The sequence below is a fragment of the Plectropomus leopardus genome, chromosome 17 (assembly GCF_026936395.1).
Source record: "Plectropomus leopardus strain MGB_pleo_1.0 chromosome 17, ASM2693639v1, whole genome shotgun sequence".
Classification (NCBI taxonomy): domain Eukaryota; kingdom Metazoa; phylum Chordata; class Actinopteri; order Perciformes; family Serranidae; genus Plectropomus; species Plectropomus leopardus.
The window spans coordinates 13,937,637-13,953,329 of NC_142192.1; the positions used below are offsets into that span (position 1 = coordinate 13,937,637).

At 39.8% G+C, this 15,693-nt stretch overlaps 2 protein-coding genes across 2 annotated transcripts in view; one reads left to right on the forward strand and one right to left on the reverse strand.

Moving 5' to 3' along the window:
- The window catches only part of elp2 (elongator acetyltransferase complex subunit 2), a 35,853-nt gene extending 33,084 nt beyond the window's left edge, over window positions 1–2,769 (reverse strand). Inside the window, exons 1-4 of the mRNA XM_042506706.2 lie at window positions 2,571–2,769; window positions 2,365–2,443; window positions 609–679; window positions 391–535 (exon numbers count right to left, since the gene is read on the reverse strand). Coding sequence (XP_042362640.2) covers window positions 391–535; window positions 609–679; window positions 2,365–2,443; window positions 2,571–2,762 — 487 coding nt within the window. The 5' untranslated portion in view covers window positions 2,763–2,769. The remainder of the gene's footprint in view (window positions 1–390; window positions 536–608; window positions 680–2,364; window positions 2,444–2,570) is intronic.
- An 11,190-nt stretch (window positions 2,770–13,959) lies between these two features.
- ctnnal1 (catenin (cadherin-associated protein), alpha-like 1) overlaps window positions 13,960–15,693 on the forward strand; it is a 72,230-nt gene continuing 70,496 nt past the window's right edge. The window contains exon 1 of the mRNA XM_042505913.2: window positions 13,960–14,398. Coding sequence (XP_042361847.1) covers window positions 14,303–14,398 — 96 coding nt within the window. The 5' untranslated portion in view covers window positions 13,960–14,302. The remainder of the gene's footprint in view (window positions 14,399–15,693) is intronic.

Below are 15,693 nucleotides of genomic sequence, written 5' to 3' on the forward strand. Positions count from 1 at the left end.
TCTGCTTTCTAAACTCCCCTATGCTTCACATGAGAGCACCTGAAACCCCCCGCATCAATAAAGTATTTGTTCTTCTGATTTATTTTGAGGAACACTGTGTAGTTTTACCTCATTATGCCATAAACTATTCAAATGAAACAGACCGAGATGGGAAAATCAGTCTTTGAACTGCTCACAACTCCACAAAGATATGCACACTGTGGGGAGGGGGAGACAATGCTTTATATTAACAGGATCACAAGCAAAAAAAGGGAAAGAATCACTCAAATTAATGACATCCAGTCCGACTGTACTTCTAATTCCAACATTATTATCTAAACAAAGCACTGTATCAAAACAACTTCACAGGTTGACGTTAAAATGTATTTTCTGGGTTTTTATATCACTTACCTTCTTTGGCGTCATTGCAGAGCCACAGTTTGACTGTGGAGTCGGATGCTGCAGAGGCCACCAGGATCTTTGAGTCCTCCACGTAGATGGCATCCAAAGCGCAAACTGCACCAGTGTGACCTTTGCACTCCACTGACTGGATGAACTGGAAACAGTCGGGCACATTATAGAAGATAAAAAAAAACAAAGAAACACTGTTCGATGAAAAGGTGGCTTACCCTCCCATTTTGAGCTTCCCAGACGATGATCCGATTGTCTGAGCCTCCGGAGACGAGATGACTTTCTGGAGCTGCAACAGCAATAAAAACACAGTTAAGTAAAGATAAAATATGTGGCTAAAAGTATGTTTTTGCGCATCTTTGGTCTGGAACTGTTTTTCATTATTTGGGCTATGCCACTTAATTACAAGTTATGCTCGATTCTTTTAAATGCTCACTTGTAAAGCATTTCGAGCTGCAGGTGTGTATGAAATGTGCAATATGAATAAACGACCCTGTCTAATGCTACAGAGCAACGCAGGGGTTCTCAACCTTTTCTTTAAGACATACCCCTGCACCCCCATCAGACGAACTCAAGCCCCCCTTCATCAACACCACCTGGTTTCAAATGTGTTCATTTGAAGTTATCCTTAATTATGTATTGTTTTACACTACTCAGAATGATTTCACACAATTAAACTGTTAATGTTTAGATATCTTCGGTCAGCTTTGCTTTTTTACCACTAGTGGCAGACACTGGACGTTTAGCCATTTCATCCATTTAGGTTTAAATTACAGCTAACAATTTCAGCTGCATTCAATACTTTTAATTAGCTATGTATTTGAACTGTATATTCATTATTTTTAGTTACTTTTAGCATTTACACGACTTTCACAAATAACAAGAAGCTAACAATTTACTCTACAGGGACAAACAAGCAAACAGTTTTATTTAACTCTCTCAGCCATTTATTCATTACTGTTAATTAGGTGAATATCTAAACTGCATTCATTATTCATTATTTTTGGCTACTTACTTGCTTGCTTGCTAACTACTTTTCACGCACTTTCAATCGCAACATATTGTGTTGAAGTTATGAAAGACTTCACATATGGATATATTATTTCAAATCAAATTGATATTTAAAGGTCCAGTGTGTAGGTTGGTTTTGTATCTAGAGGTGAGGTTGCAGTGGTGCAGGTTGGTATGGTATAATAGCCTGATACTAAACTTACAGCCCATGGGCCAAATCTGGCCCCCAATAGGATGCCGTGTGGCCCCCCCAACCAATTTCTAATTCATAATAAAAAATAAAGTGATTCACGCTGGGATTTGTTTTTGGTTTTTTTTAGTGTACATATGGTGCCAGAGAGCATAATGCAGCATCAAAATAAAGCTTGTCTATGGTGCCAGTGGAGGATCCCCTGCACACCCAGCAGAGGTCCTAGCTAAAGCCCCCAATGTCCTAAAATCTTAGACACATCCTAAAATCCTAAAAATCTCCAAAATCCCTAAAAATGTCCTACAATCCAAGAAACCTGCTCAAATCTTTGAAATGTCCTAAACACCTAGAAATGTCTTTAAATGCTGGAAATGTCTGAAAATTCTAGAAACATCCTCAAATCCTAGAAATATCCTGAAATCATAGAAACACGTACGGGGCTGCTGCGACTGGCCCCTGGCCTCCTGACGTTTTGCAAAAGTGGCCCCAAGCAAAGCAAGCTGAGTGTCCCTGATGTAGTGTACATTCATTATGAGTGACATGCCAGCAGAGGACACAAACTTAACAGTTTAAAACCTACAGTGAAAAAGACGAGCTGCAGAACAGCCATCTACACCACATACAAGATTTTACATCCATGAGCCAAAATAAATAAAGTCTTGACAAAAAAAAAACAACCTACGTCTCCTCAAAAATGCGCTGCTGTACATTTGTTGTGACAAATCAGAGACTGAAATAAAGACTGTCAGCTGTTGGACAGTGTCCTCACTCACCACAGTCCTCTCTGTGAACCCACTTGACTGTATTCACTCGTCCCTTGTGTCCATTCAGCACAGCGACAACTCTTCTCTCCTGTGGTGAAACCAAACAAGATGTTTCTGACAGAAACAAAGAAAGTAAACGGTGACTGCAGGACGCTCGGTTACCGTTAGCTGTGAAGACAAACAACGGCTAACTTCACACAACAGCTTTAGCCCACCTGCGGGTCGTACAGAGCCACTGCGGTGCATGTCCCAAAGGCAATGGTCCCCCCGCGACCCCAAGAAACAACGTTTGGAGTCCTGTTTGCACAACAAGCAACATGGCATGTTTCAATTATGGGTGTCGCCATCTTGGAAACTGGAGTTGTGACGGTGTTGCTGTAAATGTTGCCGTAGAGAAACCGCCCCATGGCAAACAAGTGTTCCGCAGCCTAAGAGTTGAAGCTTAAACTGTAGTGGCGGTATTGGTTTTTTAATACATTTTCGAAACACGAAAACCTCACTGGTTATCTTTATATTTTTTGTATGTTTCATGATGATTTAAATGACGTTGATAAGCAAACGGCAAAGTGCTTTAAGTATTTGAAGCCTGGAAAGACATTAGTTTTCTTGTGCTGCATTCAGACACCTTTCACATGCATTTAAACCTCTAAACATGAGCAAATTGGTTTCTTTTTCCCTTTGAACACATGGCTTATAAGGTATTGAGCAACCTGGTGAGAGATGTAGCCTACAAATCACAAGAAACCAGAGAAAGAGAGAACAAAATAATAAATAAAAAAGGATAGATTAAATGACATTTAATTATTATCAATAATATTATTAACTATTTTATCTCTATATTCATTTCTTATTATGCTTTTTGTTGTTTTCCCCTACCTTTAAAAAAAATCTATCTACTTTTTTGTTCTTTACGTTTTTTTCTTTCTTTCTTTCTTTCTTTTTTCTTTTCTAAATTCCAGGTAACTTTCTTGTTACTCGTCAATTAAAAGTTCCTCACATGATTTTGAAAGAAATCAAGCAAAATTGTTTCAAAGGGTTAACTCACTAACGTGCACTGTCGAGGGATGTCCACTAGATGGCGTACGCCAATCAAAATTTAGAGAGGATACTCCAATTTAAAAATGATTATATTGCCTTAGTGGTTGTTTACTTCTTGCCCGACACTATTTCACTTACCATGTAGTTTATCTTGGTCTTATTTAAGAACATAATAACACACAATTTCAAATGTAATTCCCAGGGGAAATGACCTATCACAGTATTTTAAATTTTAAACTTTAGTATGCTTAAATTCAGTCAGGGAAATAAAGTGAGAAAGGGTTGTTATTTATTTGTCTGAATAGATTTTTTTTTCTCTCCCCTATGGCAAGCGAAAGGTCAGACCGAAACAGGGCTAGTGGGGAATTAGTGCCTTGTTTGAGGAGATTTGGACGGATGCTTGAAGATTTGTTCACTGGTCTTGTGGCTGACCATTGGGCCCAACTATAGACTGTAAATAAAGAGTCTATGGTCCCAGCATTAATAAAGGTAACCTGCTGCATCTGTCTAGTTTAAATAAATGGCACTCAACGCAACTCATGCATTAACTGAACAATACACAAATTGGAAATGGCAATATGCTTAGTTGTACCTACCAGGTTATGTGTTTTTTAAGGATCTAGCAATAAAATAAATCACCAATTATGGACTGTTTGTCATTTATGAGCGGTAAGGGGTTGGTGCAAAATGGGGAATATAACTCTGAAATATGGTGAAGGGAGCATCATGCATTTTCCCACAGTTACTCAAGGAGGCTCAAAGAAAAACATTTGCAGCTCTGGGGAGGGTCATAATGTAGAGAAAAAGTCGCACCACAGCCAGCCCTCTACTCTGATAATGTACCACCCCTTATCAAAATTAAATTTTCTTTTTTTTCTCTCTGAGAAGAAAAAGATACAATTACCACATATAAACCAAATAGCTGATGACGTTTTTCATTATTTTGAAATTGCTCCATCAACAATCAAGATGCCACAGTATGCACACGTTGCCGTGTCGGACTATATTATCCCCTTGCCAAGTGTGACTGAGGGTGACTGGTCGCAGCTGAGCAAGCTGCCAGCCAGACAGCACGCTTGTTTAAAAAAAAAAAAATGCCCTCGGGCCTTTTGGATTTCAAAGGTTGAGGAGGCGACAGTTTTGTCACAAGGAGTTTCCAGGCGCCCACTTGACAAGATCAGGAGGAAAATGTGATGGCATCTGTGAACCCTTGAGACGATATGATAAATGACAATGTAGCAAAGACAAACAGGGATAGAGCCATATAATATGAGGAAGTGAGAAGGGATGGAGGAGGGGGGGCAGGGTCTTTTTTGGCTTCCCTCTGGCTGCTGACTTGTGGTGTATGTGCGTGTCAAAGACAAAACAGACGCACTGTCACCAACACTTGGGGAGAAAATAGATTGTGTTCATCTTGCTATTGTTGTCCCTCCTCACTCAGTCAGAGGGAGACAGGATTTAGACAGACTTGGCAGGGTGAGACAACCTCACGGAGGAGGATGCCCATGCATCTATGGCTCTCATCTCAGGAGTGGCAGCTAGGCGATAGCTGGGATGTAGCCAAACAGCTGCGTCTGTGAAAAAACATCTCTATTATCTTTGTACTGCTTTGACTATGCATTCATCATCCCCTCGTGGTGAAATCTCTGAACCTGCTTACACAATGCAGGATTAGTTTGAGCAAATGTAATAGGTCAGTGCCGGAGGGAGGAGGTTTGTTAAGAGAAAAACTGTCCTATTTTCCAGTACCTGGACAAAAGAGCATACAGATATGTCTTTATGTGAGATGTTTTGTGAACGTGTCTTTTTACTCGGGTACAAGTGAACTGTTTTTCTTCTGCAGAGATGACAGGGTCATTTGGGGAAAGCGCTCTGATTTAGCCCATGGACAGTCTCCGCATCAGCTATTCCCCTCATTATATGATGCTCAGTGGACTGACAATTAGGTTCCTGCTGTTCATCACAGGAAGGTTAAATTCACAATATATCAATATTGATGACATGGTAGTGTATGGATTCAAGATCAGTAATTAGTTATGAGTAGTATTTCAATTAAATGTATTAAAAATCCGTATTTAAATGATTTTGAATAAGGCTGAGCAAAGTACTCGGGTGAAATGTGTATCTGGTACAGATAATGTAGTTTTAACGAGTTATCGTGTGTAAAATGTGTCAATATCTGTCTCGTGACGAGGGAAAATCCTCATTTTGAAAGCTGTGTTCGATCTCTGACTCTTCAGATCAAAAATGATGTTAAGGTCAATCCGAGTATTCTGTAAAAAGTTTTCTGATAAATACTCAATATAGCAACATTCAATACACTTATATTAATTTCAGGCTTAAAATTACAACCTCTGGTTAGGTCTCAATCATTTGCGTAGTTTGTCAAACACACTACCTTTTTTTCTACTTTTTTTTTATCGCTGCCATTTCTAAGTATAGATAAGGATACAGATAATGGACCTTTTTCACAGCAGACATTTTGACTTGTTATAGTAGGAAAAGCACGGGTGAAACCGATAACATTAACGATGGCTTAGTTCCATAAAATTTTCAAGCAAGCTATTACAGTGAGTGTCTGTCTATATGTGTCGGCCCTGCAATAGTCTGGCGACCTGTCCAGGGTGTACCTCGCCTTCCGCCCAATGACAACTGGGATTGGCTCCAGCCCCCCCGCGACCCTTACGAGGACAAGCGGTTACAGAAAATGATTGACTGACTATTACAGTGAGCCTGCATGGACAATACTAAGGCCTCCTCCAAGCCTGCTCTAAGTGTAATTCAGCTATCATTATTGTAATTAAACACACCTGTGCTCTTCCTGCAATGACATGTCAAAATGACTGCTGTGCAAAATGTCTGTTTCGTTGATTATTGACAACGGTGTACTCTTTCGTCCCTTTTTTTTTTCAATTTGTGTTTTGCTGGGAAAAAATGCAACAAAATACTTAAAGATCTTGCATTTGTGCATTTTAAATACTTAAAATACATAATTTATATGTCATATTATTCTAAAAAGAGACACTTTTTCAAATACCAGGTTTATGCGGAAACAAACTGTGCAACAATTAGCCTTATCACAGTCTTTGGCGAAATATAATTGAATCTTGTGACATGCATCATCATGTCTGACAACATGCTCATTGAGAGCTATCAAATTTTGTGTTCCAGCAGATTCTTCTGTATGTACCCCTGTTCCAGTGTTCAGGGGTACATACAGGAGAATCTGTTTTTCCTTAGATTGTTGTTGGTAGGCTATCAGGGGGAAGGGGAGGGGATGCTCTTCTTTCTCTTCCCCTATTTTGTGATTGAATGTATCAGTTGTAATACGGTGTATCTCAACCTTGTCTGGCAGTTATTTGTCACAAACGTCATGTTAATTTGAATATATAGCACGTCTTCATCTTTATAGGAGAGTGAAAGGAAGCACCGTTTTTGTAGTTCAGAAAGTGTGATATAAGTCAAAAATATTTCCAATAATTTTTTATTAAGATCCTGACCCCCAAGCTGGCAAGCCCTCTCCTCTGTAATGCATTCAAGAGGATGTCCATCTCACTGCGTGCTTCAAGTATTTTTGAAAGCAAATAATTAAATGTTTTACAGTGTAGGTGATAACTTTAATGTTTTATTCATTTCATTTTATTGCACCATATGTTGCCACCAAGTGCTCAATAACTCACTGTGCCTGAGGAGCTCTGAAACCTGGAGAGTAATTTAGGGAATAACTATAATGAACTTTATACTTAATTAAGGGGCTGAGGGACAATAGAGAGACCCTCTGTTTTTCTTTTAATACTAAGATATTCCTGGGGAATTTAAAGTGTCTTTCTCATTTAATGCCATAGCACTGTGGTTTAGGCAGGTGAAGACAGTGAATAGCGATGCTAGGATTATATTCTTACACTTTAACATCTCAGGTAACAACCGTGTTTTGCAACTGCGTACTTTCTTTTTTTTTCTTTTTCTCTGAGCTATGGCAAAAGGTGACATGTAGAAAGAACTGGATGTATCTTGGGGAATGCTTGGTATTGCATGCAAAGAATGATGAGTGATCCAAAATAATGAACCTCAAAATAAAATAAGACAGTTAAACATTTGTGGATTATGTTTCCTAACACACACGTATAAGATTATCTTTCGTTCTGCTTGAATATAATCTCAGGCTTGGGGATTTATCTCCTGTACGGTGAATCAAATCACATTCAAATCAGCTCTTAATTGTCGATTTTCTCATCAAGCCATACCTTCAAAAAACTCCTTGTGAAACTAAACCTTGAATTTTAAAGAGCAGTCATCATCCTTTAAAAACACTGACATTCTCCTGTTTTACATTTTCATATAAATTCAGACCATTTCCATCAGTAGAATGAACATACACCAGCACTGACAATATATGTGTTGTATATGTTGTTTATACTGCATATTGTAGATTTTGTTTGTGGGATGCATGGACACATTTAATCTTTTGGGAGTTTTTAACTGTGGAAGTATTAATTGTAACTCTTAAATGTATTTATTTGTTTCATTTTTTATTTATTTCTTTTTTATTTATAATATCATTATGATACTTTGGCAGTATTATGTTCCACTTATGCCAATATAGTGTACTGAAGTGAGTTGAAATTGAGTGACCACTTAATAAGTTTGCATGCCTACACACAATGTGTGGAAACCTGCAGCTCATGCATAGTGTTTCCATTTATGTATTACATTTCTACACATTCCATTGTGTTTACATTATGCTTCTATTTTAACCTGCAGAGCACTGACAAATGAGTCAGCCTTCAGACAAAGAAGCGCTGGATGGAAACTGAATGATAATGAGTATATCCAAGGTGTCCGTGATTATGTAACAACAGAAACAGAGAAACAACAGAAAAGCCAAGATTACTAGAATGGTTGTCTGCTGTGGTGCTTAGCCACTGCCTTGTTTGTTTACGTGCACAATTAAATTAGCCCTGTCCCTGAGGATGCCTATTTAGCAGGAGAAGAGCAGTAAAATGATAGACAGATGACCCCCTTCTTATTAGCACTGCTGCTTTGCTTATTTTATTTAAACATACTAAAATGTTTGTAATTCTGTGGTGCGTGTTATCTGCACTGGAAGCAGTATAATTCCTCCTGACCAGAGTCCATATTAATATAAACACCTGTAAGCCAGCCAGGATTAAAGTCATCTCACATTTAAAACAACTCTTGAAGCTTTAAACTGTAAAACTATTCAGGGTCAGCCAGTAAAAACAGTGTGCAGCCAACCAAATTTCAACCAGGGCACCTCACCTCAGTTTGACCTCCTCTGTTTCACAGAGGCCTCCTGGGTCACTGTATCACTGTAAGTGGGGGAGTTCAGCTTTAGGTCTCTGTGAAAGCTCCACTCGCCTGAAGTCCAAGTCTTCAGAGTGATGCTTCTTTTAAACTAGTTTATGTGACCTGCGTGCTCAGGGTTGTGGCCTCCCTGGAGGCAAATGTTAATGTGCAAATTGTGGTGTGAAATCTACAGACAAAACATGGGTTGTTAAAACTTCAAGTACAAAAACATTATCTCGTATAAAGCATGTGTGAAGAGGGCCATAATCAAGAACAGTATTTATGCATTTACAAGGTGTACTTGCAGTGGCGCATCTTCCTATAGGCAACAGAAGCCTTTTTAAACAAAGATCACGCTAGATTCTTTATGCTGTTTGCATTTTAGTACAGAACCCAAAAAATGGCATCAATATTCCACCCCAGTGTGTGAGTTAGATGACATGCTGGCATCGCTGAACCAAAAAAAGGGTGACAGGCATGACACAACAGCGTCAGCCTCAAGTGTGACACATAACATACCAGTCAGCAGCACTTTACAAATAATGGCCAAACAATGGCATAACATGGCAATAACTATCATTCACCTTCTATATGGCAGCTGAAGGAGTTTCCAAATTCAAAGTTGTGTACATTTATGGACTCTGCCCTTCTTGTTTGAGATAGCTGCTAACTGATACAGGCTGCTTTTTAAATCTCCCAAGACTTGGACAGGCAGTGTTAAAGGGGTGCCAAGGGAAGCATGCCCAGGGTGCCAAATGTACTAGCTCCGCCAATGCACTACTGAAGGTAGAACTTTTCTTGCATTTTAAAATGCAAGGGAGCTAGTCCTTGAACATTCCTCTACAATCCTCTCTTTGAATTCCAAATTTCAATCTACTTATCCAACAGGGAAATATGACTGAGTGCACTCATTTTACATCTTGCAGTGTGCAAAATCACTATCTCTTTAGGCTCAGCAGTTCCTGTCCCAAGAGCTGTACAGCCAGAAGGAATGATCCAGAGAGAGAGAGAGAGAGAGAGAGAGCGAGAGAGAGAGAGCGAGAGAGAGAGAGAGAGAGAGAGAGAGAGAGAGCGAGAGAGAGAGAGAGGGGAGAAGTCAGCACTTCTAAAGAATGGCAGAGAGAGAAAGACAGTAGCAGCTGTTAACAACACAATCACACTATGCATAAGCATCTTTTATTTAATGAGTAATACCCTTGGACTGTGCAGATGAGTATACACAAAAGACACTTCCTGCTTATATTGGCTTTCAGGCAAATTGTCAAAATGCAATGTGCCTAAAAGAGATTAGAGGCAGAGGAGCAAATATTGAATATTCCAGCACAAATGAGAATCTGTTTAGCCTGTTTACAAGCCTGTTTCACAGCTCGTATTGCACTGACAAACTCAATGAGAATATACACTCGACTGTGTTTGTTTTAGCATATGTATTTGGAGTAAACGCATATAGATGATAACTAAACTATCTCCACTGAAACATTACAGGATGTATCATATTTCTTATCTTATTGTGCCTCTTGAACTTATCTGCTGTGACTAGAATCACTTAAGACAGCACAAGTTGATACAGCAAAATGCAAGCAGCCCGAGTGGAGCTTGTTATCGTCTTATCGCTTGGACAAGAGCCTCACAGCAGATTAACAAAAAACATACAGATATTATCTAGTTAGTAGTAGAGTCATTCATCAAAGTGGAACACAGCCTTGTCTGCACAGCCAAACTGCTCACATGCCTTCATAATGATCCCGTGTGTGTGTGTGTGTGTGTGTGTGTGTGTGTGTAGTGAAACCTATGTAAACAGGGAGGGTTAAACTAAAGCATAGCTCTGGGGTTTTAAATAAATACTGGTTGGGCCTGAGAACAGCAGACAGCCTTAACACACACACACACACACACACACACACACACACACACACACACACACACACACACACACACACACACACACACACACACACACACACACACACACGGTCATTGTCTCTTGTGCTGACACAGAGTGCGAGCCAGCCACCATAGTTGATGATGAAGCAGGCAGCAAAAGCCCTTACTAACAGTGCCACAGTGCTTATAAGCCATATCTGCTCTCAGCCATCTGGTGTGTTTGTAATATGAAGTGTTACTCACCACTTGTCATCCAGTGGCTGCACTTGTAAAGTTAGAAATAGCTACTGGAGCCACTTGAGTATACAGAGAATTTGGCAATACTTTGGTCAGGCTGTGATCCAGGCGGTAATAAAGTATTTTGAGTCCTATTATGGATACGAGTTACTGCATTACAAAGTAAGATGGAGATCGATTTGTTATGAAGATAAAACTTTTTCTCCTGATTTTGGAGTGTGATAGCAACATTTAAACAACCTGTAATCCAGACAATTTACACACGATAATAATAGTTACTGTTTAAGTGGAACTTTCAGGCCTTGTGCTAGATCGTCTCATCCTCACACCAAAATCATTCCATCTTGAAATAACATCCGTATGAGTCATTGTAGCCTCCAAGTAAGTTTGTTTAAAATAAAAATGTCACCCTGCCATTCCTCTCAGGAACAACCAGCAAAAATAAACCTGTGTGCAAGTCTTTATCGCTCATCAAAAGACCCACAGCTCTGTTGTATTGCAGGTGTTTCAGTTTATCCCTTTTGTCATTCTTTTTAACTTTCTTTTGTGATCCACATTGTGAAAGTAGTTTGGGGAAATTGGGAGATGTGGGGGTGTGTTGACTGTTTGTTATGGATGAATGAGGAGTGGGGCATTTATGTCCCTGTGTACCTTATACATCGCATCCTTCTGCTTATATACGGTATGAAAAAGTGAAACAATTCGTACACATATCTATGTGTACCAGTCAACCTCAAACACACACTCTAATTGAAGTTATGTTTTTTTTATAGATGGGATAAAGCTAAGCTTTTGCAAACAGGATTTTAGCCCTTGCCCATGGATGGATTACTGAACGAGTATACTGGGCACCAGGCCAGGGGCCCAAAGTGTCAGGGGCTCCCCTGGCCTTCAATTCCAAACTGTCTCTCAAATTAACACAACTACAGAGAAATACAAAATGACTACAAAAAGACACAATATGGGGGCACCCCCTGTACAAGAGGCTATGTCCTTGCCGTAGTGTCCGTGAGTTCGATTCCACTGTTGGCCCTTTGCTGCATTCCATTCCCTTTCTCTTTCCCTCCTCGTGCTATAGTAGTCCTATCTAATAAAGGCCAAAAAAGCCCCAAAATAATCTTTAAAAGAAAAAGATACAAAATGACCACAAAAAGACACAAAATTACCAAAGAGATACCACCACAACAACCAAAAACAAACAAACAAAAACCACATGTACCTAAAAATGACAACTTGACTACAAAGAGAGGCAAAACAACAGCAAAAGAGAGAGCAAAACCACCACAGTCTTGTTGCTATGTAGGAGAGGGGATGGGGCCATCTGTATCTCTGTGCCCAGGGGCCTATTAACTCATTTTACACCAATGCACTTGTGTCTGTTAAAAAAAATATGGGGAGGATAATTCTCTTTAAGTCTGACCAGAAAAAAATCCAGTGAGATCTGTGTAGTTCTATTTGTTTAAGAAAACAGCAGATACTCCATTTGTTTACTGATTTCAACCCAAACCAGAGCTGTATAAAATCATAAATAAACATGTTGGAATCACTTCAGTCTTTACACCTAAAGGCCCCCCTTCTCAGTTTTGGACCCTAGGTAACCTACAGCACCTCAGTGGATAAGAGCATGAGAAAGAATGCTTTCTCCAAACACACAAAAGGTAAAATTTTCAACTTTTTTTTAGGTAAGCCCTGCATTCCAGTCAGTGCAGCTGTCCCATGTGGCTCAGTGCAGCCAGGTTTGATTGGCATATCTGGTGTGTATTTGGAGAGGATGATAAGGGATTCTCGGGCTCTGGGGGATAATGTGGGATTCTTTGTCTCAGGGATCAAACCATAGCTGTGCTGCAAGGGAAGCATCTCCTCCTCTGTGGAGGGCATCGGATGCAAAGTCCTCCTCTGAAAATTTGCACGGATGGATGGATGGGTGGATTATGAATTTTTTAATCCAAAACTCCTATATAACATCAAATCTTCCCTTTTTGTATGTCATGCCCAAATAGAAATGCATGAGTGATGTTTCACATGCTGAAGTTGAGTAATTTGAGACATCAGGTAAAATAGGACAGATGCGGTTTTACATATTTGGCTCTTTAAATAGTAGCAGCCAATCACCAAACATGTTATTACATTGTTATTACGAATGTGCTTGATGTTGGTGATAAGAGTATTGAAGCTAAAACTATGAGAGTATAACAGCAAAAATGCTTTTAAGATGTTACATTATATTAATAGGTTGAGTTTTAATTAAAATATTTTCACAATACGCTTTACTTTTAATGAGAAAGGGTTTTGAATGAGTACTGCACTCAGGTAAAATGGTTCAAAATACTTAAAGTAAAATGGGACATTTTTCTATCTTTTCTTTTCTATGTTCGTAGGCTACAATACCATAGATACAGGACGCATGCTATTGTGTGCCAACCTGTCACATTACAGACATGTTTAGTATTTTTGTAACTGAAAAAAATATTAAAGATGATGCGGTGAGTTCATGACAGCCACAATAGTCAAGAATTACCCATAACTGTTACACAAATATAAGCGCACAAGCATGTCGATTGCAGACAATACCAAGGAAACAGAGAGCAAAAGAACAGAGAAAGAATGGCAGAAAAGTTGGACAGTCTTTTTTAATGAATAGCCACAGGTTACACCGATGATTTAATTAATAAAAAACTGAGTTTATAAATGGATTTAACTAGGCCAGTTTAAAAAACAAACACAATTGTCCCATTTTACCTTACTAGCTGTCCCATTTAGCCTACCCGAACAAGTAATGGGAGTGAGGTTGGGGTTCTGGATGTGTCTGAAGGTCAAAAGTTTCTAAATTGTTTTATGCTTATCATCATATTGTCTTTATAGAAATATAGCAGAGATCTAAAACTCCTGAAAGTCACACTAAGGGTAGGCTAGTATTTGAAAGCTGAGTTAGTTTTCTTGGTAATCTATTGAAAAGTGCCCCATTTAGCTTACCTGACTTCCCCCTGCTTTTATCCAAATTTGTTTGATCTGATGACAGTGCTTTGCTTTGTAGGCTATTACATAACCGCTGAGGGAACATGCGGATTAAAAATCAAGGCTAACACTGTGATTATCAGTGGAATTGATGAGCTGCACTTTGCAAAGCCTTGAGCTGCACAAGAGCAGCCAGCAGTGAGACCCTAAAGGTGTGTGTGCGTGCTGTGGTGCGTGTGTGTGGTTGCCCACAGTGGTGTGCTGCAGTCCGCTCCCCGCCGTTGTTGAGTAAACTACATGGACATTAGCGGGCGCAGCAGCACAACCACCGAGCCAGAGTGGATTAAAACAGCGTGCGTGCGCGGAAAGCCACACGATAACCGACCGTGTAACCAATTCGGAAATCCCGACGTGCAATTGCAAGTCCGTTACACCAGTTTGCAGCTGCGAAACAGCAAAGGAAAGGCTGTTAGTTAACTCAGTTAGTGCCGTGCATTGTGTGTCAGGCAGGGAGAGCTCGGCGGGAATGGCTTCATCTCCGTGCGGCAACAGTAACTTTGATTCCGGTCTGGAAATCAAAACTCGCTCGGTGGAGCAGACGCTTATTCCTCTAGTATCGCAGGTGAGTACCTTTATATACGTTTAAACAAAGGCTTTGTATTCTTATTTTTGAGCACATTGGACTTTAAAAGCGAGTTTGGCTTCACAACAGCAGCCGTGTTCGCACACATGAAGCTAACTTTGATTCACGAGTTTACCTGTACGCATGTTTCCCTCTCGCGCTGTGTTTTAAGACTGCCCCACGCGCTGTTGCATTTACTGTAAGTTATGACATTGTACTAACACTCAGCCCAACAGCTACAATGGTTATAACCTTCTACTAAGTCGACTTGTTACAAGTTACACGCCGCAAAGTCTTAAGAATTTGAAACTTTCAGCATTTAAGTTAAGACATCAGGCTGTAGTCACAGGTTTTGTTGTTGTCAGGCAGACGTTTGTAGGCTATAGGCTATAATTACATAACAAGGCTACTGTACTATAAATGGACAATGGGAGCAATTAAACCAATGATCAGCCATCCAAAAAACAATTAAATCATTGTGATATTAATCCCTTATTTTTGCTCAAGACTGCCAGAAACTCCCCTGGAAGTCTCCTGAGAAAATCTTGTTCTATAGGACTTAAAAGTTTTCCCAGCAGTTGTTTCTGCCCTTTGCCAGTCCTGAGTTGCACTGTGACTCCCACTTCTCTAATTGGGCCACTTTGAGGCACGTGTTTTGTTTTTCAATAAACAGAAGAAGAAGAAGAAAGAGGCACTTAAAGCCACTGCACTCCCTTAGCAACTCTCCTTTTGCACACTCGAAACTGTAGCCCCAGCCTTAAAGGCATGGAGTTTAGGTCAATGAGTTAATTAATCATTTTATTGTAGTGCAGAAAAGTAGGCGACAAACTCAAAGACTGTGTTATAATCATTTGTTAAGCAGTAATGTCATTCTAGGGCTGTTTAATTCCATTTTAGGAACAACAGCAGATGATTCATTTTGTTTTCCATTGCAGTTTCCTGGGAGTTGCATCTTCTGAATAAGGGAGTGACCACCAGTCTTATAAATGCTAATATCCTCTTGTTGTGCGGGAGGTTAAAGAGAGAGAGACCTGTAAATGTTCTGTTGTTTTCATTGAGAGACAGTGGAAGAAAGGCGCCTCACGGGTGGGTTAACAGAGTGTGGACAATAACACGATGGAGGGTCACTGACACTGTCCTTCCCCCTGCGAATGCTGAAAGCCTGCTTCCTCCCTTTCAATGCACTAGCTCATTTAAAATATATATGGCCATCCTGCACTGGATGGATGTGGGTTAGTTATGAGAAAAGGACATCTGTTTGGGGATGGGCTCTCTGTGCGGCCTGTTCAGTTTGA